At 38.9% G+C, this 26,288-nt stretch overlaps 1 protein-coding gene across 2 annotated transcripts in view; it reads right to left on the reverse strand.

Annotated features, from left to right (window-relative positions):
- LOC139954313 (transcription cofactor vestigial-like protein 4) overlaps positions 1-26,288 on the reverse strand; it is a 43,718-nt gene that overhangs the window by 9,244 nt on the left and 8,186 nt on the right. Inside the window, exons 1-2 of one of the 2 annotated variants that reach the window (XM_071954063.1) lie at positions 10,232-10,577; positions 2,474-2,696 (exon numbers count right to left, since the gene is read on the reverse strand). In XM_071954063.1, coding sequence (XP_071810164.1) covers positions 2,474-2,696; positions 10,232-10,307 — 299 coding nt within the window. In that variant the 5' untranslated portion in view covers positions 10,308-10,577. Of the gene's footprint in view, positions 1-2,473; positions 2,697-10,231; positions 10,578-26,288 lie in introns of those variants that run through there. The other variant, XM_071954064.1, reaches the window with a different exon arrangement.

The following is a 26,288-nucleotide window of genomic DNA, read 5'->3' on the forward strand; positions in this document are numbered from 1 at the left end:
AGATCTGTCAAAAAAATCATCCCAATACCTCCCTCCACAAACAGGCCACCATGAATCAACCTGTCATTCCCTCAATATCTTCCAGACTGAGAGAATTTCCGCTAAGCACATTTCACAAGCCCCTCAGGAGAGAAACAAAGTTATTTTCTTTCTAAGTTTTATTGGTGTTATGGTGATAGTCCACAGCCTTGTCTTGGCCAATAATAATTTCAAATCCCTGTCCTGCTCTTAAAGGCAGTGGACACGTTTGGTTATTGTCAAAGACCAGTATTCTCACTTGGTATATCCATAGAGAAAGGACAGTATATCCCAATAAAATCTGTGACAATTTTGACTCAACTGGTCATTGGAGCTGCAATTGACAACAATGAAAGAAGAAAGAAAAACGCCCTTGTTGCACAAATATGTACAGTGTATGCTTTCAGATGTTATTTGAGTGGAGTGAGAAGTTACCTCTTTCTCAAAAGATACAATACTTCAGAGGGAGCTGTTTCTCACAATGTTTTATACTATCAACAGCTCACCATTGCTTGTTACCAAGTAAGTTCTAAAGTCTAATAATAGGAGTAAAAACCATAAGAGTCCAGTGCCTTTAATAATATGGATTGCTCAGAAACCATTAGTGCATAACTTGCATAGCTCATGCCCTGAAGTACATCTACATGATGATGTGTAGAATTATATGTCTCATAGGGATGAATGTAAAACTGGCCAACTAACAGGCAGCCCGCCAGAAGAAGACCTTTGGCAGAGTTTAATGCACAACAAGGTTATGTCTTACTCACAGACAAACTTAAAGGCAAAGTCTACCTTTTGGTTTTTGAAACCATTTGATTGCTTTAATCCTATATAAATGCAGGTGTACACAATAAAACTAACATCTGAAAATTTCACTTCAAAATGAATATTGTCGTCTAGTTTACCGAATAAAAATTTGGTAAGTTGTGCCATTCATAATCATAGACAATTAAACAAATGTTTGTATTCTTGGCGAGATTAGCTGTGGCCAGCTTGATGTTTATATCAGCTTGTGGAAGTTGATGGAGTGTCGTGGATAAGAAGGATCATCTAAACAAACAAACAAACAAACAAACAAACAAACAAACAAAACGGACCGATGGGCTCGGACAGTAGGCCTAACTTTTAGTAAGATCAGTACTGATATGAACTTATTTATCATCAGTGAGCTTTTACATCACAACCAATCAGGAAACTACACAAGGAAGACATGCCTGCCTCAAAGATGGCAGACCTGATACTTCACAGAGGTAAAGAAGGCGATTGCCTCCATGCCCCCCCTTGGTCATTGCCTTAATGCCCTTCAAATGCCCCAGAAGAAATTGACAATGATAAAATGACTTGGTGCCCTTGCCCTTGGGAAGTGCCCTTAAAATGCTCCAGTAGAAATTTACATTGATAAAATGCCTCGTTGCCCTTGCCCTTTCAAACACGAAGCATATTGTATTGTATTTTAGTCTGAATTTCTTGTATTTTGTATCTGTACTTAAATATTTTTATTTCTTAATGTTTTTCTGTAATTTTAAAAATAGTATATATTATATTTTCTTATGATCTTTAATTTTAAATGCAATTCAGCCTCTGGGCTGCCAAGTTTGGATGTTTTTAAATTAACCAAAAAAAAAAATAATAATAATACAGTCCTGAGATGGGGTGTGGGAGGGGGGGGTGAGAACACAAGGTGTCTGTCAGTGTCAGAAACGTTTGGAGTTCTAGTTCTACACCCACTGTAATTCTGATGACACCGCTGCATGGTGTCCATAAGTCAAGATTGTCAGATCATTTTACTATACAGTGAATCATTCTACATCTGCACACATGGGTTGCGTTACACGTTTCAACCAAATTCCATAATGAGTTATGGACATCTGTTGTGGATTCCATTGTCATAAAAAATATAATAGCCTCTCCTTTTTATTTTTGCTGTGGCAGTGAAGTACTCACAAGCATTAAGTGTATCTGCGCACTGAGTTTGAACGTGTAGGTGTTAGATTTCAAGACAGTAAATAATTACTTGTGTTAACAAGATGTTCAGCCATTCAAATTTGTCTTTGTTTTAATACATTGGTCCAGAAACGTCAAGATCATCAATCTTTCTCCGATTCATATTTTAGGAAAAAATTAACTCTTTTCTCAACATTTTACTTCAGATAGAGTAATTTCTTACAATATTATTGTATACAGACTACCGCTCATTAACGAGTAAGTTTTTATGCTAATATATTTTTAGTAATAACCAAGCGTTTTCAGTTCCTTCAATACACATCTGTGTAAGGGTAAAAACCAAATTATGAGCTTGATAAGAATAAACTATAATAGTAAACTTGCAGGTACAACCATGTAATAATTCTCTTTATAGGAAGTGTTTGCTCTGAACAGAGCTAGTTTGGTCTTGACGCTACAGACGGTATACCCTGCTCGATCAGTTGATGTTTACAAATCTTACTACACTTACGTTTGTGTCCCTGCACAGCGAGTTGATACTGCAGCAGCCGTCTCCATCAGAGTCGCTGCTGCTGTCCTGCTGCTGCTGCTGCTGCTGCCGTTGTGAAGCTCATCAAAGCGCAACACCTGCGCCAACTCTCTCCTCTCCGTACTGCGTCGCTGCCGATTGACGCGAGACGGCAGCTCCTTGGAAGACTCCGATCTCATGTCGTCACTTCGTAGTGTTGCATTCCCTACGGAAGAGACAGGAGGAGAAAGACATTAGTTCACCCTTGACATGGCTTGAATTTTACACCATGGATCGCAGGCCCGAGGCCAGTGATTTTCAAATTGAGCCAGTATTCAGTAAACTCAGGACTGGACAAGTCTGGCGGTCTTGTATTTTTCAGCAGATACTACCTGTATCTCACTGTTGTTTCTGGCCGAGTGGATAAGAGCACCGAACTCAAGCTCTGGTGCTTCTGTTCAGCAGAGTGTGGGTGCGAATCCCGGTCGTGATACTTGTGTCCCTGAGCAAGACACTCAACTATAATTGCTTCTCTCCACCCAGGGGTAAATGGGTACCTGTGAGTGCAGAGATGGTTCTTGTGATTGGTTTAGCCGAGTAGCGCATAATTGCGCACATGCTGTATACTCCCCAGGGAGCTGAGATGGTTTAAGGAATGATTTAAGGCCCAGTGACCAGGGGTAATAATGTCGGAAGCGCTTTTAGACACCCCTCGGGCGTGAAAAGCGCTATATAAAAACGGTCTATTATTATTATTATTATTATTATTATTATTATTATAATTATTATTATTACTATTATTATTATTATTGTCATTTAGATTCTGGTTTGGCGAGTTAAGTTTTGATCCAGTCAGAATATTGAGTTATAAGGCCATGCAGTCTTGTGAAATTTCCCCCTAAAATCAAGCCCTGCTAGAACTCTTGGCAACTCTTTCCAGTGAGTTGACCAGCCTTTTGAAACCAGTCAACTACAGGGTTCTGTAGGGTGGAACAACTGTGCACAAAACTAACTGTGTACATGTATTAAACTGACATTCATTCCAGACCTCAGAATCACCCACATCACCCATGGTTATTGCCGTGGTGCCCTGTGCTTTTGCTGTAGTGCCCTGAGCAAAGTTCCAATACAAATTTACATTTTCCTCATAGAGTTGCCCTCACCAGAGGAAAATTGCTGTGCCCCTTCAAGAGCAAAGTTCAAGACCTGCATTCACAACCTTGGAGGCATGCTAGCATAGTTGATCTATCATTCAAAACCACAGTGGATGATATTGAATGGTAAAACAGTAGGAGGGTTGACTATGTACTATGTAGATGCATTCACTACATTACATCATATTGACAGGCTGGTATAGTTTATAAATACATCGTTCAAAACCACAGTGGATGATATTGAATGGTCAAACAGTAGGAGGGTTGACTATGTACTATGTAGATCATTCACTACATTACATCATATTGGCAGGCTGGTATACAAGCTTGGGCGATATCACGATATTATCGAATATTGCGATACTAACTTGGAAACGATTTCGATATCAATATCGGATCGATTTGGTTTTAATCGAAATATCGCGATATATCGCGATATCGATTAAATATCGCAATATCGAGATGTATTTTCTAGCTGAGACATCTTGCACCCCATAGGTTTGGAGTAAAACCAGGAGAATAGGTCATTAGAACACCTCTCTTCTACAACTTTCACTGGGAGTTTGAAGACTGATGATGTCAAATTTAGTTAACAAGATTATATCGAATATCGCGATATATTGTCGGCGATATATCGTAAATAAAATAAATCGATATCGCCAAAGCTTACTGGTATAGTTTATAAATATATCATTCAACACCAAAGCAGATGATATTGAATGGTCCTTGATTTAGGGGGGGGGGGGGTTGACAGTTGACAACGTAGTATGTCAATTTATTTACCAAGTGATATCAAACTGCAGGCTAGCAATGTATCTATCAATCATTAAAAAAACTTGAATGCTATGTTAGTGTTACCGGTACACACTTTGTGATGAGGTCCCTCTGAAATCAAACTGAATCCACAACCAAACACGACCTGTGAGTTCCACTCCCAAGCCCTATCAATCCGTGACAGTGTACATGGTTCTGAGCTACGTACAAGCATGGAGGAGCATAGTTACTTTGGCTATACCATGATTATTGAAACTACGTGTATCAAAAATAGGCAAAATCAACCTTTATGATCAAAGTCCAAACTTTTTCTTGTGGCAACTGGTCACAAATGATAAAGCTTCCAGACTAAATGCATGTCTGTTGTTTCCTTTTTTAAAAAAACAGTCTCCAATGTGCCTTTTGTTTAACTTCCTCCCCAACTTCCCCAGACCCAAACTATACTTCCAGGTCAATTGTTAAGAGTATAATGAAGCCAGCCTCTTTAGTTGATCTGTATTTATAAAATCCTTTTCCGATTCACCGTTCCCTAAAAAGACCTTAGGTTATCCTAAATTAAACAGTTAAAGGCCTAGGGGTGGATAAAATGTATCGTTTGAATTAACCATGCTTGTAGGAAGTTAAATTATGATTAAACTTTGTATGAACTACAGCATTTTCATTCCTTTGTAATGTTTTTTATAAAATAAACCAATAAATATAAAAAAAAAATATGCTCAGGACTTCCACCTCACCAGTTTTAAAGAAAAGCACAAAATTACCTCAGGTCTATCACAATAATAGATTTGATAAATTTTACTTCCGTTCCCCAATTTCCCCCTCAGTTCATGGTAAGTTAAATGACATCACAGTAAGCTGATGAAGGCAATGAAGCAAGTGTATGGCCAGACTGTGACGGCAGGCTTCAACTATTTCATTTCCAAATTCGAACATGAATGTTTAAATAATTTTCTGTACATGCATTATTTTTATTTAGGGCATGTTGCGGCTGAGCGGTTTACCTTACCAGACTTATGTTCTGCTGTTGTCAGAAGCAGAGTGTTGGTTTGAATTCCGTTCATGACACTTCTGTACCTTGAGCAAGGCTCCATAATTGCTTCATAGAATTGGGAAGGTAACATGACAGTAACATGCAGGGGTGAGAGTCATTACTAACGAAAAAGTCTGAAACTTGGATACAAATTCAACGGTATGTTAAAATGATGCCATTTCTACCTTTTGGATTCCAATAGATTCCAATGAGCTTTTGGGAACAGTATCCAAAGCACTAGAGAAGTAGAGCAATGAGCAGGATTTCTTTATTTGTGGAAAACAAATTGTCTGATCTTCTTCACCAGGTTAACATAAAAAGACTGAATTCAGAACTTGAATTGGAACTTTGGAAAAGATCACCACAGCAAAAGCACAGGGCACCAGGGCAAAAGCAAAGGGCACCACAGCAATAGCACAAGGTACCACAGCAAAAGCACAGAGCACCACAGCAAAAGCACAGAGCACCGCAGCAAAAGCACAGAGCACCGCAGCAAAAGCAAAGGGCACCACGGCAAAAGCACAGAGCACCGCAGCAAAAGCACAGAGCACCGCAGCAAAAGCACAGAGCACCGCAGCAAAAGCACAGAGCAGCAAAGCAATTTCTGTGGGAGTCATGGATTGTATCAAGGCCTAAAGTCTGAGAGCTGTTTTGTTCAAGGATTTATTTTATTCCACTGGGTCTATGAAACAGTGGACACACAGGTTCACTTTTCTTTGAAACAAATGGAGAGTCTCAAGTGAACAAGAAACTTTAAAAACAATTGCAGTTTTCAATTGGCTATCTTCTTCTTGCCATTATTTCTTTGTAAAAATGGGTTGACTTTGACTATATACACATTATAAAAAGAGAGTTAACTTTAAGCAAGTTAAAACTGACATTCCATACTCTTTTTGAAATTGCCTAATCAGCATTATGACCATGAAATACAGCAGCAGCAACACAAAAAGATGCAACGATCATTCAATTGTGGAGCAGTTTGATGGAATCAATTTCCTCTATTTGTGGAGCCAAAAAAGGACCAAAAATTCACAGAGGGATCCCTTCCCGATTTGATCAACTTAGCATCCCAGAAAGTCAGCAAACCCAACCCCATGCAGAGACACAAACCAGTCTTCAGGCATTGAGTAGATTGGGGGTCCATGGCGCTCATGAATGGGCAAAAACACACAGCCAAGAAAATTAGTTTGCACAAACGTCTCGGGCAATTTCCCACGGTTGTAAGCAGAGCGTGAGTGAGGCCGCCCTGCTATGCGTGCTATGCTAAGTATGAGAGCCAGAGGATTGTCTCCGATCTCAAGTTTTGTACACTCCCACTGATAGCGCTGATAAAAAGGGAGCAGTGGGCCACTTGGTTTCAAGTGTGCATCGATCGGATACTGGCTTCAGATTCAGATTGGAGAAGTAGTGCACACTACTTCAGTCTTCAAACATGAACTTTGTTCATCAACAATAAAAAAAAGAGGAAAACTGAAATTCTTTTTCTAATTGAAATATGAACCAGTAATAAAGCTGGTGGACCAGTAAAATGCCAAGCCAACTGGTCCTGTTGGCCAGTCGACTGTCTACCCTTCACACTTAATCGTGCAGGAATGGGATTTCAATTCATTTCAATTCATTTTTTTCCAGTTGTGAAACCAAGGACTCTCAGAAAAAGCAAACTTAATCATAGTACTGCTACTAGCCAAGAACCTTATAGGCCATTTTGAGGTATGGCGAGCACAGTACTATGACAGTGGAGTTCACTACTTAGGTTTGGGTAAATTTGTCTGTGGACACCCAAACCAAACAGTGCACTCCTAGTGTCCACCATACCTCAAACAGGCTGATGGATATGGAAAAGGTTTGCGGTAACACCATGTAATGACTATCTCTAATGAGTTGGGGTGGTTCTGAAAAGAACCATTAGTTTCAAGGCTGATGGAGTAAAGACAAGGAAGGAAGATTCAGTTTGAGATGTAGGAGGAAACTCCAGAGACTTTGGGAAACCTACGCAGTCAGGTGGAGGGGCTGAAAACAACAATAGGGGCCATTGTCACACACAGACTTTGAAACTAAAGGAGCCACAACACTCCATTCATGATGATTCACTACCGTGAAAATAATGATTACAACAAAATGCCAGAAATATTTCTGATCTGCGGTTCCACGCTGCGACCAAAATGCCCACTTTTTTTAGGAGTCGCATAATAGGCCCTAATGAATACTCTCCTGTCTTACATGGTACCATTGGGGGGTTAATTCTCAGCTTTCCTGGACCACAAACTGGGTTGGGATAACACCTGCTGGGGTTCTAAAGCACTGGGAGGAATTCAACCGCATCCAGGGACCTAATAAATGGCAGTGAGTAGCCAACATCTGGGAATTATCATTCAGGTTTTTTTTTTCCTGGTGGTGGAGAGAGCAACAACACTGAACCAGAGAGACATTTCTGGTTATAAATCCAGTAAGGTGTCAGTTTTTTACTTTAAAGTGACAGCGCTTTAAGTAACACTTAGAGTGACAATGCTTAAATTGACAAACTTGCAGCATGTTGTGGCCAAGCGGTTTACTACATGTACATCGGACCCAAGCTCGGCTGAATCATCAGAGTGTGTGTGTTTGTTTCCCCATCAAGATCAGGTGTCCTTGAGCAATACACTTTTAAACCATTATTGCTTCTCTTCACCCAGGTGTACAAATGGGAGCCTGAGAAACAGCACTGTGTTGGCTTCAAGGCAGTGGACACTATTGGTAACTACTCAAAATAATCATTAGCATAAAACCTTACTTGGTAACGAGTAATGGGGAGAGGTTGATAGTATAAAACATTGTGAGAAAACGGCTCCTTCTGAAGTAACGTAGTTTTCGAGAAAGAAGTAATTTTCCACGACTTTGATTTCGAGACCTCAAGTTTAGAATTTGAGGTCTCGAAACCAAGCATCTAAAAGCACACAACTTCGTGTGACAAGGGTGTTTTTTCTTTCATAGTTATCTCACAACTCCGACGACCAATCGAGCTCAAATTTTCATAGGTTTGTTATTTTATGCATATGTTGAGATACACCAAGTGAGAAAACTGGTCTTTGACAATTACCAATAGTGTCCACTGCCTCTAACCCCTTAGCACTGTCTTTGTTTTACACATCAAACCATTTTAACCATTCAAGTCTATTTCCACCAACAACAAAAAATGAAATTATAATTATCTTATTACATTAGAGAAATTAAGTTTTAAAAGATATATTCTACAATTTAACTAATGGTGTCTTAGTAAGAATAAGTCAAACAATGCTTGCTGCTGTTTTGTGTTATGAAAAGTTAAATTCACACATACTTGTCTACTACTGGTCTATATGTCTACCATCAGCACTAAACCAACACTAACTGCCAATCACTGTCAAAGAAACTCAACAAACACTCTGTAAATTGTGTGAAAAGTTTGGACAAGGTTTGTTGTTACTATTACTCATTATAGTAAGCCTTCATTTGACTACAATTGTAGCCTAATGTTTTCACTCCAACTAAATGAGGTAAATGTACACAAACTCCTCCATTCATGTACATTCTATAAATAATACTTGGTAAAATCATAGACTAAAGCCGAGTTCGCGCTGGATTAATATTTTGAGTAACTTAACCATGACGCTGGGTAACATTTCGACGGGTTAACTTTCCCACCGTCCGCACTTGGGTTTATTTGACTCGGGTAAACTTACCGAGACCGTGGGTAAACTAACCGAGCTGGCCCCCTGCGTAACATAAATCTTATTCTTCCATGACAAAACATGTCAGCTTCTTCGGGTCACAGACGGATGGGAGATCTAACAGAGTCGTCGCGTCCACATTGGACTTTCAGACTCGGTTAAACTGACCTGGTCAATCTTCCTGGGCACCTTTGGCTTGGTTAAACTACCCATTCGGGTCGGGTAAGTTACCTGGGAGGAAAACTTCCTGGGCTGTTCGCACTGGATTTAAAAATGGGTAAGTTACCCATTGGCTCGGTTAGTTTACCCAAATTAAGTCTAATGCGAACAGGGCTTAAGGGTGAAATTAGGCCCAAGTCCAAGCTCTATGGTATGGGCCAAATTTCATTGAGCTGCTTAGCACAAAAATTTGCTTAGCATTAGCAAATTTCTTTCTTGATAAAAACAGGATTACCAACCAAATTTCCATTTGTTACACATTGCTTGTTACTGGTATTCAGCTGTCGTTTGCATATCCTGAAAATCACGTAAAAAATTTGTTAGTAATCCTGTTTTTATCAAGGCAAAAATTTCTTTGACGATTACCAATAGTGTCCAGTGTCTTTAAAAAGAATCTGCCATGTTCCCTACTCTATGGTTCTAAATCTACTGACTACTGCAATGATTGAATACATAACCATGTACTGTACATGTATGATGTGGTAGAACATGGAGGTAGAAACCCCGAGTAGAATAACACAGTGGCCAACCTTACTCTTCTTCCTCCATGATACTACCATCCCATAAACCATTTTGTCAGTGTGGTGGATACATTAATAATAGAATATTGACTTGAAGCATGCTACCTCACATCATGCTCACATGTACCGGTACTGTACTTATTGTATGACAAGAAGTATTTGTCTATTTAGTACACAGCTACACCCAAACTGTGCTCTCCTACCCGTGTCATGTAGTGTCCCCCATATCTCAAAAAGGTTAATGGAGGTATTATACACGTGAGATTTTACAACATAAGTTAAAACCATGCAGGGCATGTTATGTACGTACAACATGTACATGATACAACCTTGATCAATGGATACTACAAATACAATGGCATCCAACCAAACCCTACCTTCATGATAAAACGCAATCCGCATCGGATCAAAGCACGGCACAAGCTGAGTGTACGTCAATGTCTCCATGATCATTCTCTACCAAACATCCACACAACCCAAGACGTGTGAGAGCGACGACAGCGAGCGAGGGAGAGAAGAAGGTACTCCCAAAGACCGTCTCAAATACAACTCCCAAGAAATCTACACACTTGCAATGTCAAAGAGTCTCCAAACACTAACGGAGTGTTCTGAACTAACCTAGGCTCCTACCTAGTGGGTTCAGCATCTGGCATAAAGTCCAAGCTATAATCCACTCCAGTCTTGGTTTGGCCACTTGCTCTTCTAGCTGGCCGGTCACACAGGTTGTTGGGTTGGTGCAGAATAGAAGAGAGAAAAAAACACCACACACACTCCCCATCCCAGTGATGAAACCTTCTTGAATAGCCCTACACCTCCCTTGACCAATCGCGACTCATCTACTTCACCACCGGTGAGGGGAGACAGCCAATCACACGGTCCCATACAGCACCACTCAAGGCTTGTTTGGATAACTATGCAAATTGGCATCTATGGAATGTGAGCTATGTGGCTTCGGGTGTGTATCACGAGACCCCAGCTCCTCACTGGAACTCCATTGGCCCATGGTTTGGCCATGACAAAATAAAAAAATTGTTTGCTGTTCAGGGAGAAGCGGATATTTTGACAGTCGAATCAAGCGGAAAACTATTGTGTTCAACTTGTCAAATGGTTTTGAGAGTTTTCTTTGGCAGATTTAGTACAAAGACTACAGAGGGTGAGAAATGTCTGAGCTAGGTGAAGCACAAAAACCATCTATTCAAAACAAACAAAGAATGTCTATTTAACCTGATAATAAATGTTCCCCACAAATTAAATTCCATTTTTCTAATTTTCAGTGACAATGTGACAAGAAATTATGTGATAATAATAATTTCAACTTGGCTGTTTAGATTAAACACAATCATAATCCTCAACTTGAAATTAAAAGTTGTGTTTTTGTTTTAAAAAAATTATCGTTAAAATATTTTGTCAATGCGCATTACATTAACCCTGGTCATTGGGCCAATAACATTCATGGAATCTTTCTCAGCTCCCTGGGGAGTAAACAGCCCTGGGCTGCCATGTTGCTCCAAAAGCTCTTTTCAAACACACTATCAACCTCGTCCCTTACAGGTACTCATTTATACCCCTGGGTGAACCATAGAGAAAGGACATGGGTGAACATAAGAGAAGCAATTATAGCGATGTGTGTCTTGCTCAAGGACACAAGTGTCATGACCGGGATCAGAACCCACACCCCAATGACTAAACCACCAGATTTTGAATTTGATGCTCTAAACCGCTCAGTAGTGAAACCCTAACCCTGAATTATTTTCCCTGTGGTATATCACAGCAAAAATATGCTACACAAAATATCTTGATTGCTCGTTGCTACACACAAACAATCAATCATTTGCCATCAGCAAAAGCATTCAGTGTCCACACAACATGTCTGAAAGAAAAGTCTGAAATCAGCCAAATTGCTGGATGAAAACTGTTGGCAGCTATCACACCAAACCTTTAGGGTACCCCCTTTAAAGTTATTTAATAAATGTCAATGTGTGGGGAAACAGTGCAGGCAGATAAGCATTTTATTTTGATTTAATCATTTCATCAAAGCTTTATACATAAACAATGCCTTCGCCGGTTATCAAAGAGTAAAGTAGTATTTATTTTACTAGCTTACAAACTACTTCATACCTTGTTTGAACAATCAGGGCTCATCTACTTAAGAGGTATGTAAAGACACTGGACACCTTTGGTAATTGTCAAAGACCAGTCTTCTCACTTGGTGCATCTGGAACATATGCATAAAATACCAAACCTGCGAAAACTTAATTGGTCGTCGAAGTTGCGAGAGAATAATGGAAGAAAAAACACCCCTGTCGCACAAGTTGTGTGCTTTCAGATGCTTGATTTTGAGCCGAGGTCTTGAAATCAATTCATATATTTTAGTGTGAAATTACTTCTTTCTCGAAAACTACGGTACTTCAGAAGGAGCCGTTTCTCACAATGTTTAATACTATCAACAGCTCTCGACTGCGTGTTTACCAAGTAAGTTTTTATGCTTGTTTTGAGTAATTACCAATTGTGTCCAGTGCCTTCAAGCAGAAAAAGTAGCTAAGCTTAACAACACGATGCTATTATGCTTGAAGGCTTTTAAAGAGAAAGACTATGCTAGGGTCGAAACGTCATCCCATTAACTATTTGGTTGGCATTTATACCATAGGTCCTTTTGTAAGCAGTTTGCAACAGATTTCTCTTAAATAAATAAAAAGATGACAATCCCTTTAAAACCAAAAACTACTCTCTTATTCTTCATCAGGAGATGCATTATCTTTTTTTCGCACATTAATACAAAAAATATCAACTTCACCAAATTGCAAATATGGCCTAGAGCGGTCGGCCAGCTACGCATATCATATCATCACAGTGCCTCAGCTACCCACTATGGTTTGGATCTCAGCCACGCATCGGCCAGCTGCAAGTTCATTAACTAGTAATCCGAGGCCTATCAAATATTTGGGCATATTTGCGCTGCATGTGAAAGCAGATTGGGTGACTTGCGAATAACAAGATTGCGTTACACACCTAAACATTTCAGGGGGATGGTAGGTGGCATCTTGGACAGTTGCCAAGAGAAGAATATTACATTATTCATGCAGGGTTATTTTCAGAGGTCTGCTGAATTTTGATAGCAATTTGTTTATGAATAAATAGATCAAGGTTTCTTTTATCGCTGGTGAGACATGAAACAAACAGATCAAAAACATTCTGTAGCTTAGAAAACACATTATCATTTTAATCTTTTTTAATTTTGCCACCAAATTCAAGTCCCGAGTATGGTTTTGCAGAAGAATTAATGTAAGACCTTTGGACTTCAGAGAATTGTCCTTAAATTTGTTTTATTACTAAAACAATTATTTATTATTATTTATGGTTTACTAAAGGCCATTTTCACTTTGCTAAGGGTACTTCCATTGGACAATCCTGTTAAGTGTGTGGGAAAGTTTTGAAGGGGCACCACTGCAAGTGTAAAGCCTAGTACTCTTAAAGGCAGTGGACACTATTGGTAATTACTCAAAATAATTGTTAGCATAAAACCTTTCTTGGTGACGAGTAATGAGGAGAGGTTGATGGTATAAAACATTGTGAGAAGCAGCTCCCTCTTAAGTGCCATAGTTTTCGAGAAAGAAGTAATTTTCCACGAATTTGATTTCCAGACCTCAGATTTAGAACTTGAGCTCGCGAAATCAACCATCTAATCGCACACAACTTCGTGTGACAAGGGTTATTTTTCTTTCATATAATCTCGCAACTTCGATGACCGATTGAGCTCAAATTTTCACAGGTTTGTTATTTTATGCATATGTTGAGATACACCAACTGTGAATGCTAGTCTTTGACAATTACCAATAGTGTCCACTGCCTTTAATGATACACGGCGAGTTTTCAACGAATTAGACTTCGAGACCTCAGATTTAGAACTTGAGGTCTCGAAATCAACCATCTTGATGCACACAACTTCGCGTGACAAGGGTGTTTTTTTCTTTTATTATTATCTCGCAAGTTCGATGACCGATTGAGCTCAAATTTTCACAGGTTTGCTATTTTATGCATATGTTGAGATACACCAACTGTGAAGGTAGTCTTTGACAATTACCATTAGTGTCCACTGCCTTTAAACTAAAATAAGGCAACAAGGGCCATGGCCTTCATGTTGTAAGGCCTGCACATAGAGCAAAACACTGGATGAAGACGTACATTTAGAATGTGACATTTAATTGGCAATGAAAGTATACGTGTCAACACAACTAACTGTCTGCAAACATCCATAGAGTAATAAATAACCCACACTCAGAACCAGGCATTTTCTGAATAAGTAGCACTTCAAATTCATGACAACATCAAATTCAACTGATGGGCTTGATAATGACTGGGGGTAGATTCCTACCTACAGTTTTGGGTAGGCTTGCATCTGTTTTGATCCTCTAGTTTCAATCATACTAATTGTTCTCTTTTTCATAAAAAAAAGCAAATCAATGGTTTATGATTTTAAGCAATTTGTTTTTCAACTTGAATCAAGAAAAGTAGGATTTGAAAATTTGCATGGTGGATATTTATGTAGATAATAAAAAGGGTAAAAACCATGTTATATTCCTTATCCCAAAAATTTACATTTATTAATGTTCTTCCTACTAAATTATTTTGGCTAAAGTTGATTAAAAACAAAAAAAACTATGTTGACAAATCTTGTATCTTCAAAGATTGCCTGCAAACGACTTTTGGAACTTTCTGTGGTAGCTATCTGTAAATGCCTACCCTAAAATACGGCCATCAGAGAGAAACCCGCTGTTTTCTTGATCCATGGATCAATTCCACATTCTTGATGAAAAGGGTTGGGTTTTCTCAACAAGTACATACTACACAAACTTTCACAGTAATTTATTCCAAAATGTTTGATCTCTAAAGATCGCCAGCAGGTCACTTTTTGACATTTCTGTGGTGTCTATTTGCGAATGCTGCTCTGAAATCGGCCAGAGATGCAGTTTGGTTCCCACTGTCAACTCGCTTAATGTGATGTAAAGCTGACAATTTTTTGCTGTTTTCTAAATAAGTAGACACTGCATTCAACTGAAACTTTCCGAACTTACTTTTATAAATCAGAATTTTTGTGTCAAAACCGAAGGACGATCCTACCTTTAAACAAAACTCTGTGCCAGAGCTTTGAAAATTCATTGTATAATATTAATAATGTCGGAGTTATTTCATGTATTGCAAGAAGGTGTGGAATTCACATCATCCTTCTCAACTGCATCGCCGCAACAATAATCGCAAGAACTCCACTCTGACAGTGGAAAAACATCCATCACATTTTTCATGGGGAGCAAGTTTATTTGTACAAATTTATTTTCTCGGACTGTCAAAATTGGCATAAACAAATGCACAACCGAGGAAATCAACAAATGTAAGACGCTGTTCATTAAATGACAGAATTAAGATTTACGAGGGTGGGGGGGCGGGTGGTGGTGGGGGGGATTTCTCCAAACACAAAAACTTCACGCACCTGCACGTCCCTGTAAGAAACTGCAACAAGGAATTTGAGTATTTTTTTTCATGTTTTTTTGTTTGCACTTTTTTGAGACAAAGAGAAAGAATAATTTATTATCTTTAAAAAATGTAAGTTTTTTTTTCTTGAAGGCCACTTCAAGGTGTGGGCTACAACTATTTTTCCAGGGGCTGTTGCCAAATACTCCAAGGCATATATGTTTCACGACGGCGTATGAAGCCCAATTTTGCTCTCTCATCTGTTCATCGGAAGCCTGGCCTATAGAGAAGAAAGCACTACCTCCAAAACTTGATGATTATTTAAGGATTTGTTCACAAAACTAATACGACAGTTCCATCTTAAAGAGTGTGCATTTTTGTGTAATAATAGTTTTTTAGTTTTTGTCTTACATTACCCTAACAGACATTTGCTTATACACACAAACTAAATCCTTATGTATATCTTGTGTAAAAGAAAACCTGATATCCCAATTCCTTCTAAATCCTCTCACAGCAGAAACCCAATGAATTAACCAAATTGAATTGGATTGAATTGAAATTCATTTGTACTATTCAACATACAAAACAAATCTTTGTAGTTCAGACGCCTTTGAACACCATTATAAATTGTTTTGATTGATGGATTGATAAGGTCCCCAAAACAATTCTTATACAGTTAACGCCACACCCCCACCCCCCCCCCCCCTAAAAAAAAAAATGAACCATCAACACATCACAAAAGAAAATGTAAAACCGCCACCACAAAAGTCCCACTGTAAAAACACATAGTTTAGAACAATTACAAATGGTTGTGTTTCAAGGGCTCTGTATACATATCTTCTCCCCCGAGAACAGCTTCCACTGCCTTGAAATGTTCAAGTAGAAGTGTAAATTTCCCTTGTTTTAGAGGTGCCATATAGTAAGAGGTGTTTCAACATTTTCAACAAATAATATCCACTTTTCCAAGCTTTTCCCTTTCAAGCTTTATCCCAGACATAGTAATTTGGCTGATAACCTTGTAATGCAGTGAACGGCACATTTTCGTTCTAAAGCAGCTCTATGAAATTGGACCCTGATGCGATGGCTATACTGGACAGGTTTTCAACCAATACACCTTTCTAGCCATACTGCTTAAAGCATGTAAGCATAAAAACTAAGCAAAGTCCCACAAATTATTGCTAAGCAGAATTAGGTTACCATCATAAATACCATACACTTTGCATTGCTGAGACTAGTGCCCCACTCAAATCTTGCTCAGCAAAACTATTCCTAAGGAGAATTAACTTCTTTTAAACAGCCCAGATTTTGAAGAAACTTTGTTTGTGCCTAAGCAGCTTCATCGAACTGCCCAATATATCAGCCCCCCCCCCCCCAACACAACATTCTTCCAACAATCACCCAAGGTGTTTGCCATTGAATTACCCCTTGTAAGGTCACATTAATTTGATAATACTCACACGCAGCCTGGAGGTCAGTTTCTCCCTCAACCAGGTATAAGCAAACACTGGTCTTGGCCCTCTAGGCAGCAACTGACCACAAAGTGACCATTGTCACTGACTTTATTGGCTTCACAAAGTTTGTCAAGTAGTTGAAGTTGACCTGATTGTATCTTAGCAGGTAAACGCCCCCAAAAGAATACAGAATAGTAGAAAGCTCACAATCCAGTTGTGTTGTGTTTTAATGTGATTGGTAAAGTACCACAATATTTGAATGGTTAATCTTCGAACATCCCCCCATAAATTATAGTCCTTTTGCTGAAACAAACCAAGCTAGGCACTGTGGCCATCTGAATATTTAGCAAAATATTCAATTGTATGTTTCAGCAAACCTTCATTTTAAAAAATCACATAATTGGTTGCTTTGTTTGCAACGAATTCAACACCGAACATTTGTGTAACTGTGGTTATCTGTTCACATTGGTTGGCAAAAACTTGAGCTGTAATATCCCTTATTTCCACAATCACAATTCTCTCAAATGTTCAAAATTCCAGTCTTTTTCTCCCTGAATGGAAAGAGTATGGCTATAAACTGCATGATCAACGTGGCCGAGGCATAGAAGTTTTCTATTGGTGAAGAAATAACAAATTCTTGATAGGATAAAAAAAAAAACTCTGATTCTCACCTAAAAAAGTGTTAATAAACTTAATGAGCATCTACCGGTAAACCTTGGACCACTGTATCTACTGCCAACATCCTATGCATATTCATTGAACCACCAGGAAGGAAAGTGGCCAATAGAGGGCTCAATCATGAAATAACCAATTGGTACTCCAATGTGATAACGCTGTCCTATGTAGCCTACATGGTCCTATCGTCCTAGTCTTGAAATCAAGTCGGTAATTGTTAAGGGCGGTGTAGCTACGGGGACGGTACACACATCCTCGATCTCAGTGTGTGTGTGAGTCATGAGTGGCAATTAGAGTTGCTGACGGACCTTGCCATGCGCTACCCGCGACTGTTGCATGAACGATAATCGCACTGTGACTGTTGCATGAATGGCAGAATGTGTGTGTTTTGGGCAGCGATAACGACTTGTCATAAAGTCTACTCTAGTCCTTGCTCTGTACTTGGTACACTGTAGCTCTGTGGTTCTAGTTACTATCTAGCCATTTTGGTTAGACTACAGGGGTGGATTTCACTAAGAGTTAAAGACACTGGACACTATTGGTAATTATCAAAGACCAGTCTTCTCACTTGCTGTATCTCAACCAGGTTTTTCAGTGCTTAACAAGTTTTTCTGCTTAACGGCTTTATGAAATTGGGCCAAGGTCTACTGTTAGTCTGTTGCTATGGCTGTAGTACCTACCTCATTGTGACTCTTCAGGTTCAACAGAGGGCTCTATCACACACAAAAAACCTGCATCATCATAAATTTGTAAAATGATGACAGTATACGTGTAGCCTACAATATTTAAAGGTATGGTCATAGATTGTTTAATACTCAAAAAATTAATGACCTTAAAAACGAACTTGGTGAGACGCAATGCAGCTGTTGATTGTATAAACTATTTTGAGAAAGGATTCCATTCGACGTATTATGGTTGGGATAGTTTTTCAACCAAAACCATTTGAATCTAAGGAAGCACGGATGGTATCTCAACGTTCTGAGGGTTGGTGTTCGCTTGTGAATTGCAGCCAGAGATGCGGTTGGTCCCCGCTGTCACCTCGTACAACCTTTTTTCTTTTCTTTTTTATCAATGGTTTATTTATTTCATCAAAATTGATAAAAGACACAGGCATTAAAAAAAAAAAACTGAATTGTGGTCTTGCACATGGATGGATTGACTTAGGGGTGAGAATACTGTGCAATTTTTTGGCTTTTTCACAGCAAGTAGACACTGTAGCCTACTCGGTCAGTTAACTTTCAAATGTGACTTTAATTGCATCTTTCTTGATAATTTGGCCTATAGACGATGTGACCTCTGACGTCACACGAAAACCATAACATGATTCGCGCGCATACCGCCGGGCAAAACCTTTGTGTTTTGGCAGCCAGCTAGAAAGTGTACGCAATCTTACTATGACTGCGCAACTCAGTGCCCGGCGAAACATGACGTATATAGTGTTTTGTCAACAGAGGGCGGTTTGAATGTAAACATAGGTCACATCGTCTATAGCATTACGTTTAGGTTGAAAAAAACACCAACCTTTCAAGGCAGTGGACACTATTGGTAATTATCAAAGACCAGTATTCTCACTTGGTGTATCCCAATATATGCATAAAATAACAAATCTTTGAAAATTTGGACTCAATTGGTCATCGAGGTTGCAAGAGAATAATGGGAAAAAACCTTGTTGCATGCTTTCCAATGCATGTGTTATGCCTCAGGTTTATTTGAGTGAGAAGTTACCTCTTTCTCAAAAACTACATTACTTCAGAGGAGAGCTGTTTCTCACAATGTTTTATACTCGTACTAACAGCTCTCCATTGCTCGTAACCAAGAAAGTGTTTACGCTAACAATTATTTTGAGTAATTACCAATAGTATCCAGTGCCTTTAAGGGCAGCCCAACATCATACATTTTTACATGTACACATCAATAAGGTTAGCAACTTGACCCCTCTTGACCCCAGCCATACTTCACATACCACAGAGGGCACCTGTTACTAGAGAGACCTAGGAAACAATTATTGGATGCAAAGTCCTGTGATAAAAAATTTTGACAATGCTGACAGTGACAAACAAATTCAAATGTATGGGGCATAAAAGTCAACTAATTGATTTTAAGATCACTATTAAATTTGATAGCTTCTACTCCATACTTTAATCATTATTTGTTTTCCACCACTTTTTTTCTCCATTTGTATTACAAAAGTTGTTCAATGCATTCACTAATGTGCATTTCTGATCAATGTTTATTATTAATCATTACTTATCTAATAAGTATTGATTACCATCCAATACTTATACCTGATAAGTATTGATTTCTAACCAATACTGACGTCTAACACTCTGTAAGTACTGTTTACTAATCAACAATGATATCTAATAAGTATTGATTACTAATTAATACTAATATATGTATTTATAACAAACAAATATTGTTATCTAATAAGTACATGTATTGATTACTTAAAATCAATACTATTATCTAATAAGTAGGCTATTGATTACTAATCAATACTGATATCTAATCAATAGACAATGAACATCATGTCAGTAAAGTAGGTGTAAATTAAAGGAACACGTTGCCTTGGGTCGGACGAGTTGGTCTATAAAAAGCGTTTGTACCGTTTGTTATAAAATGTATATGGTTGGAAAGATGTTTTAAAAGTAGAATATAATGATCCACACAAGTATCACTCAAAATTGCACGGTTTTCCTTTTACATCGCGAACTAACACGGTCGGCCATTATGGGAGTCAACAATTTGACTCCTATAAATGGCCGACCGTGTTAGCCGACGAGGTAAAAAGAAAACCACGCAATTTCGAGGCATATTTGTGTAGATCATTGTATTCTACTTTTACAACATCTTTCTACCCATATGCATTTTATCACAAACGGTTACAGGACGCTTTTCAAAGACCAACTCGACCGATCCAAGGCAACGTGTTCCTTTAAGGCACAAGCTGTGTGCTGTCTGGATGTACATAACCGTGTCTCCATCATTTTTGATAACATCTAAGATGGTGACATCAATGAATGAGGTCTACATACATGTCTCGAACGCATCAGCATAATTGTGTCTTGATCCCCTCAATACCTTAAGAAGCTCAAGTGATCATGGTCAAGTAATAATTTCCAACCAAGATGCAAAACTTGTTACTTCTAGAAATTGACTCGCTGACGTGCAGTACAAGAAGACTAAACTACACATCATCAGTTTTGGTTCACATCTCAATGTAGACTGGGCCCCTGTCTTTATCCTTGTGGATAAAGACAGGTACCTGCTTCTTTTCAGATCCAGTGATTCCATTATGGATACAGTGATTATAATTGGATAGATGCAGTGACTAAAAGCTACCATAGCTGTGTTTGTTTTGACTGGTCTGAGGTCACCTCGGATGAGGTCACCACAGATGACCAATCAAAACACAGATATGCAAAGCTTACTTTCGGTCGTCTGCTGTGTCCACGTGTGTGGTCAGTACATATGCATGTGGATGTACTTGCATGTATTGTTGATGTATTTGTAGAATTTGTACGTATCTCTATGTGAAATGAATGTAGGTCAAAGGTGAGTATAGACGCCGTCTCTGGCGTTATTCACGAGCCTCAAAGTGTGACGTTCAGGCTAATCTCAATGGACCTTATGCACATGACAGCATTTGAGCAGGGCGCCCTCAGCAAGAGGTCAAAATAAGTTTGCCTGCCCATTGGTCCACCCTTACCATGTGCACCCTAAAGCGCATTTTCTTTTATTGCATTAATGTGCATCTAAGATGGCGGTGTGATAACGTCAAAGCATCAGGTCTATTCTCGGGCCGAGGGAAAGCTTCACAAACTTCTAATCGATATGGACACCCGCACCATCACGCAGCATTCTAATCCCTTTACAACTGCCTCACTCCATACATGAAATAACTTCCAGGGTTCCCGAAACAGCACTGACCAAAAAAAAAACAAAGAGCAGCGAGAAATCCAGACCAGCTCTGCCTATAAAAACAAATTGAAAAACCAAATTCAACAAGTCCGAACCCTCGGAAAAATCTAGAGTACCCTGTAATTTGCAAATCAGCCAGTGGGAAATAAGAGACAAAAAACCAGATGTATGAATCCAGCAGAATGGGAAATGCAGAACTGAACTATAACCATGCCCTATATTCAACATTTCCAGCCTGCTTTAACAATAATGGCCAAAACCCACCTGTTCCCAAAAAGCACACACCTGCTACAAAAAAAGAAAGAAATGTGTATTGTACAGCAGTGATGACAGGCCCTACTGAAGAATGTATGAATTTATATTCTTTGTACACCTACATTGTGTTTAGAAAACTGCAGATTAGCTGGTATGTAATTTACTATAGAGAAAAGGACCCAAGAGAAAATTACCCCCCTGCCCCTCCCCCACAAGGGAGCTAGTTGACATTTATAATTTGTACAATTTGAGGATTTTTTAAAGACAAAGTCGCAAATCTCAACTTGGGAAGAAAGTTATTAGCGTCAATCTGAGAACTTGACGATAGGTAATGCCAATACCGATCCTCCTGAGAAATCACTCCGTCTGCAATATGAGGATGATCTCTTTCAGATTTACAAATAACTAAAAGGGTTTACAAAAGGTAATGGTGAAAGACTTCTCTTGAAATATTATTCCATGAAATGCTTTACATTTTGGAAAACAATTACCATTTCTCGATATCGAGAATTACGGATTTATTTTAAACACATGTCATAACACGGCGAAACGTGCGGAAACAAGGGTGGGTTTTCCCGTTATTTTCTCCCGACTACGATGACCGATTGAGCCTAAATTTTCACAGGTTTGTTATTTTATATAGAAGTTGTGATACACGAAATGTGGGCCTTGGACAATACTGTTTACCGAAAGTGTCAAATGGCTTTCAGAGATGATCCCTTTAAGATGATTTCTTAAAGATGATTTCTTAAAGACGATCTCTTGAAAATGATCTCCAAATCACTTTTGTTTATTTCAATTGCCACAATCGGAATAAGAATGTATTGATAACAACAATGGTGGTACGTCATGTTTGGGCCGTTAAGAGCATCATACTCAAGCTCTGGTGTTTCTGTACTGTTTGGGTACTTTTTTTTAACTGTGTCGTCATTTATATTCTGTTGTTTTCATGTCTTTTCTCATTTTTAATCTGGTCATGGGTAACAAATTCTGGTCCAGAAAAAAAAATTTAAGAGGACAGGTCCAGTGGTCTTGTGGATTCCCTCTCCCCCGAATTCAAAACTTCACCAATCACCTGTTGAAGCACAATCACACCATTAACATACTTCCTTTTTCCCCCCCCCTTTCCTTTGGTTAAAAAAAAATGGGGGTGTTCATATTTGTTTTTTTTCTTTTCCTTCTTCTTCAGTTTTGTTTTCCAATCTGAAAGGTACTACCCTTGAACCCATTCACCTGCCTTGAGTCTTAAACTCAATTATGACCCAGTTTTTAGCAAAATGAGTTTGTCATTGACAGAAGGGGCTTCCCTGCCCGAGATAAGAAGATGCGCTGGTTTAGCTCGTCTCCAATACTAATTCAAAACATGCTCCTCCACCTTAAAACAATATTTGTGCGATGTCAGCTCCATCCAAATCCTTTGGTTTTTCACCCTGTTGTCATCGGGCGGACTAAAGCACGTGGGAAGTTACAACACCCTTACTGTCTGTGATAAATACCGCAGGTGACTCCGTGTTGATATACACATCCCTCCAAAATCCCACCCCGAAAAAAAACACCACCTAAAGTATGCATGTTCGCAAAGCACTTGGCACATTTAATGTGACAGCTCAAGGGGTAGGGGCGGGGGTGAGCCCACCCTATGTGTCACCCATGCAACCCCCCTCCCCAAACAGGGTCAGGTAAATAGTGGGTCAACACGCTGGTTATCTAGACAAGGGCGTTAACTCTGGAGGTAATAGCTCGTAACTAATGCTTCCTCTAAATGTCTGCACACAACGCTCACCAGACGGGCCTTGCAGCCACGATTCCTGCGCTCCTCTCTCAGGTTTCAATTAAAAATCCTTAAATTGCAAGAAAAGCGCGCCAGACGAGGCCGCAAATTGCTGCAATTGGGCTGACAGGATGTCTTCAACTCGATGTCGTCTTGCGATAAACTAGCACTAGAGCAGCAACCTTCAGTGTTTCGCTGATTTCGCAACTTTTTAATTTCTGTCAGGTAGCGACCTGGCGGAGGGCCATCCTGGCTGAGGGCTGACTGGCTGCAAACTGGCATTGAATCAATTAGAACCCGACATCCAAAATTTCTCCTCAACTGATCCTTTTTAACTTCTTAAGAACTTTACAGGCCTATCTATTACCCCTATCCATGAAGTCGCTCAAACTACACAGTAAGCTTAATTTTCTAAGTCAATTTAGGGCTTTTTACGATGTTAAGGTTTAATGCCACAACTCTTACAAAATGACTCTCCTAGTTCTGCCTATGTACAGATAGGCCATAATGGGATGAGACGGGTTTACTTTCTTTCACCAAATTGTAAGGAATGAATCAGTAACTTTCTGTGAGGAACAGTTTTTGATTTGTGTGGAATTGTTCCAATCCAAGCAAACTGCCTATTCCGGATTCAAATTGATAAAAATATTTGTATGATATTTTAAATGAGAAATCAAACAAGTTTAAAATTGTCCCCACTGTATAGTTACAAACATATGTACAAGGACTCTTAAACTAGTTCACATACATGTAGTGATGCTATTCTGTATTTTGAATAACTTCTTTTCTCAAAGTTTAAAGACATTTCGACTAAAAAGATGTATTTTAGAATGATTTTGATTGGAACTTGGAAGTGGGCTTTATTTGACTTGATGGATACTATCTCTCTTTAAAGGGAAAAACCCCTCTCTCTCATTCAGGAGGGGGTTGGAAGAGTGATGTCTTCGTTTTGTTTTCTTTTCATGGAACTTTGCCCCTATTAAGATTAAAAGCCACTCTTGGTAAGAAGCGATATGAACAAAATAACTCAGGGAAGCCAAGGTAGGAATTGATATTCCTTCTTAAACAGTCTAGATTGTAGGATGGAGGGAAACATGCACCAGGCAAGGAGTTCCAAAGAGGTGCAGTTTGCGGGGAAAAAGCTGATGGAATGGCTATCTGTTTTTTATCTCGGCAAAGTGGAGTGCATGGGTGAGAACAAGCAGAAAGCCTGGTTCTACACTCAACATCCCAATAGGAGGACTCGGACACGCTGATGACGCATTTATCGTGAAATATCTGCAGAAATTATCTGTTGGAAAGGTTGTATTGTTGTTGATCCCAACCCATTACTAACAAGAATGACATTCCGCACTCTGTCTGATAAAGATGATTGCAGTTTACAACCAACCTACAGAAACTTTAAGTCATCTTGTTTTTAAAGAGAAATAGCCTTATTTTGATTGTGGCAAAATAGTGATTTGTGGGTTCTTCAAATGCTTATTCAAATGAAGAAAATATTTCCCTGGCACAGACTTCATAATAATCAGCTTAGGGGTCATTCAGAACTTTGATTTCTCCTGAAATTAGTTGGGTGAGTCAAAAATAATTGAAAAACTGAAATTAATAAATGAAAACAAAAGATACCCAGCCAGCCAAGATCGTCATTTTCAAAGTAAAAGTCATTTGTTTCGCTAGGAAATGCTACCCAAAAATACTAATTTTGGAGGCCTTTGACCTAAAATAGCTGGTTTATTTGAGGCATTACTTTGTTCTTTAGTGTATAAATTTTTTTCAAATCAAAATTTGGATTGGGTGGATGGGCCAAAACAATTTTTAAATAAAAACAATTTTTTTAAACAATGACTTTTCTGAAAACACACCCTCTCTCTCTCTCTCTCTCTCTCTCTCTCTCTCTCTCTCTCTCTCTCTCTCTCTCTCTCTCTCTCTTTAAAGGGTCACGGTACTTTGTTGGTTTACTTTAAACTCACACGGTTTGAAGAAAATAATAGTAGAAAGCTTACCTAAAAATAATACTTGCTGAGGTGCTGTAAGTTTTTCGAGAAATTGTGAGAAAAACAATGTCACAAAAATATGTTTTACATGCTAAAATAAATTTTTTCTCACTAAAATGAAAATTATTTTTGTGACTTGTATCTTTCAGAACAGATGATATTTGCATTGAAGTAGCTGAGAGATAGTCTTAAAAACCAGTAATGTGTGATACATGACCACTCTACAGACTCTATAATGAAGGGGTGACCCCTGGAAGCACAATTTTATGAATCAGCATCCTGAATTGCCCAATCCAAAGATTGTCACTCATATTTTATTTTCCCGGCGAAAAAAAACACCTAACAAACTAAACTTGTAGTTCATCAAAGACATCCGCCTCGTGCACACATCTGATAAGTCAAACTCCCCTGAGAGTACAGGCAATAAGGATCAAATGATTGTATCGGACGGACGGGGATGGTTCTGGGATGGGATGGGATGTGAAGGGGGAATAAGAAAAACTAGAACTGGGTATTTTTAAAACTCAACTCAAAACATTTCTTTTTTAAAGACATTATCTTTGAATCTTTGTATCTTTTTTATTTTTTGCTTTTTCTTGTAGTGTGATATTGTTGATTGTCTCAGTCAATTCTACCAGGACAAAGTTTCAGCTATCTGTGATGGACTGACATCAGCTACCAACGGTGTCCCCTTATCACCATTGCCATCACTCTCAACAACCCTCGACCACCTTCGACCTGTTACTGTTGATGAAGTTAAGTCCATTATTGCCAGATCTCCTACAAAGACGTGTAACCTCGATCCCATGCCTACTGACCTCTTGAAGAAGTGTCTCCCAGCCGTTGTGCCCGCCATCACTTCTATCATCATTGCAAGCTTGAAGTGTGGTGTTGTCCCTGC

The sequence above is a fragment of the Asterias amurensis genome, chromosome 2, assembly GCF_032118995.1.
Source record: "Asterias amurensis chromosome 2, ASM3211899v1".
Taxonomy (NCBI): Eukaryota; Metazoa; Echinodermata; class Asteroidea; order Forcipulatida; family Asteriidae; genus Asterias; species Asterias amurensis.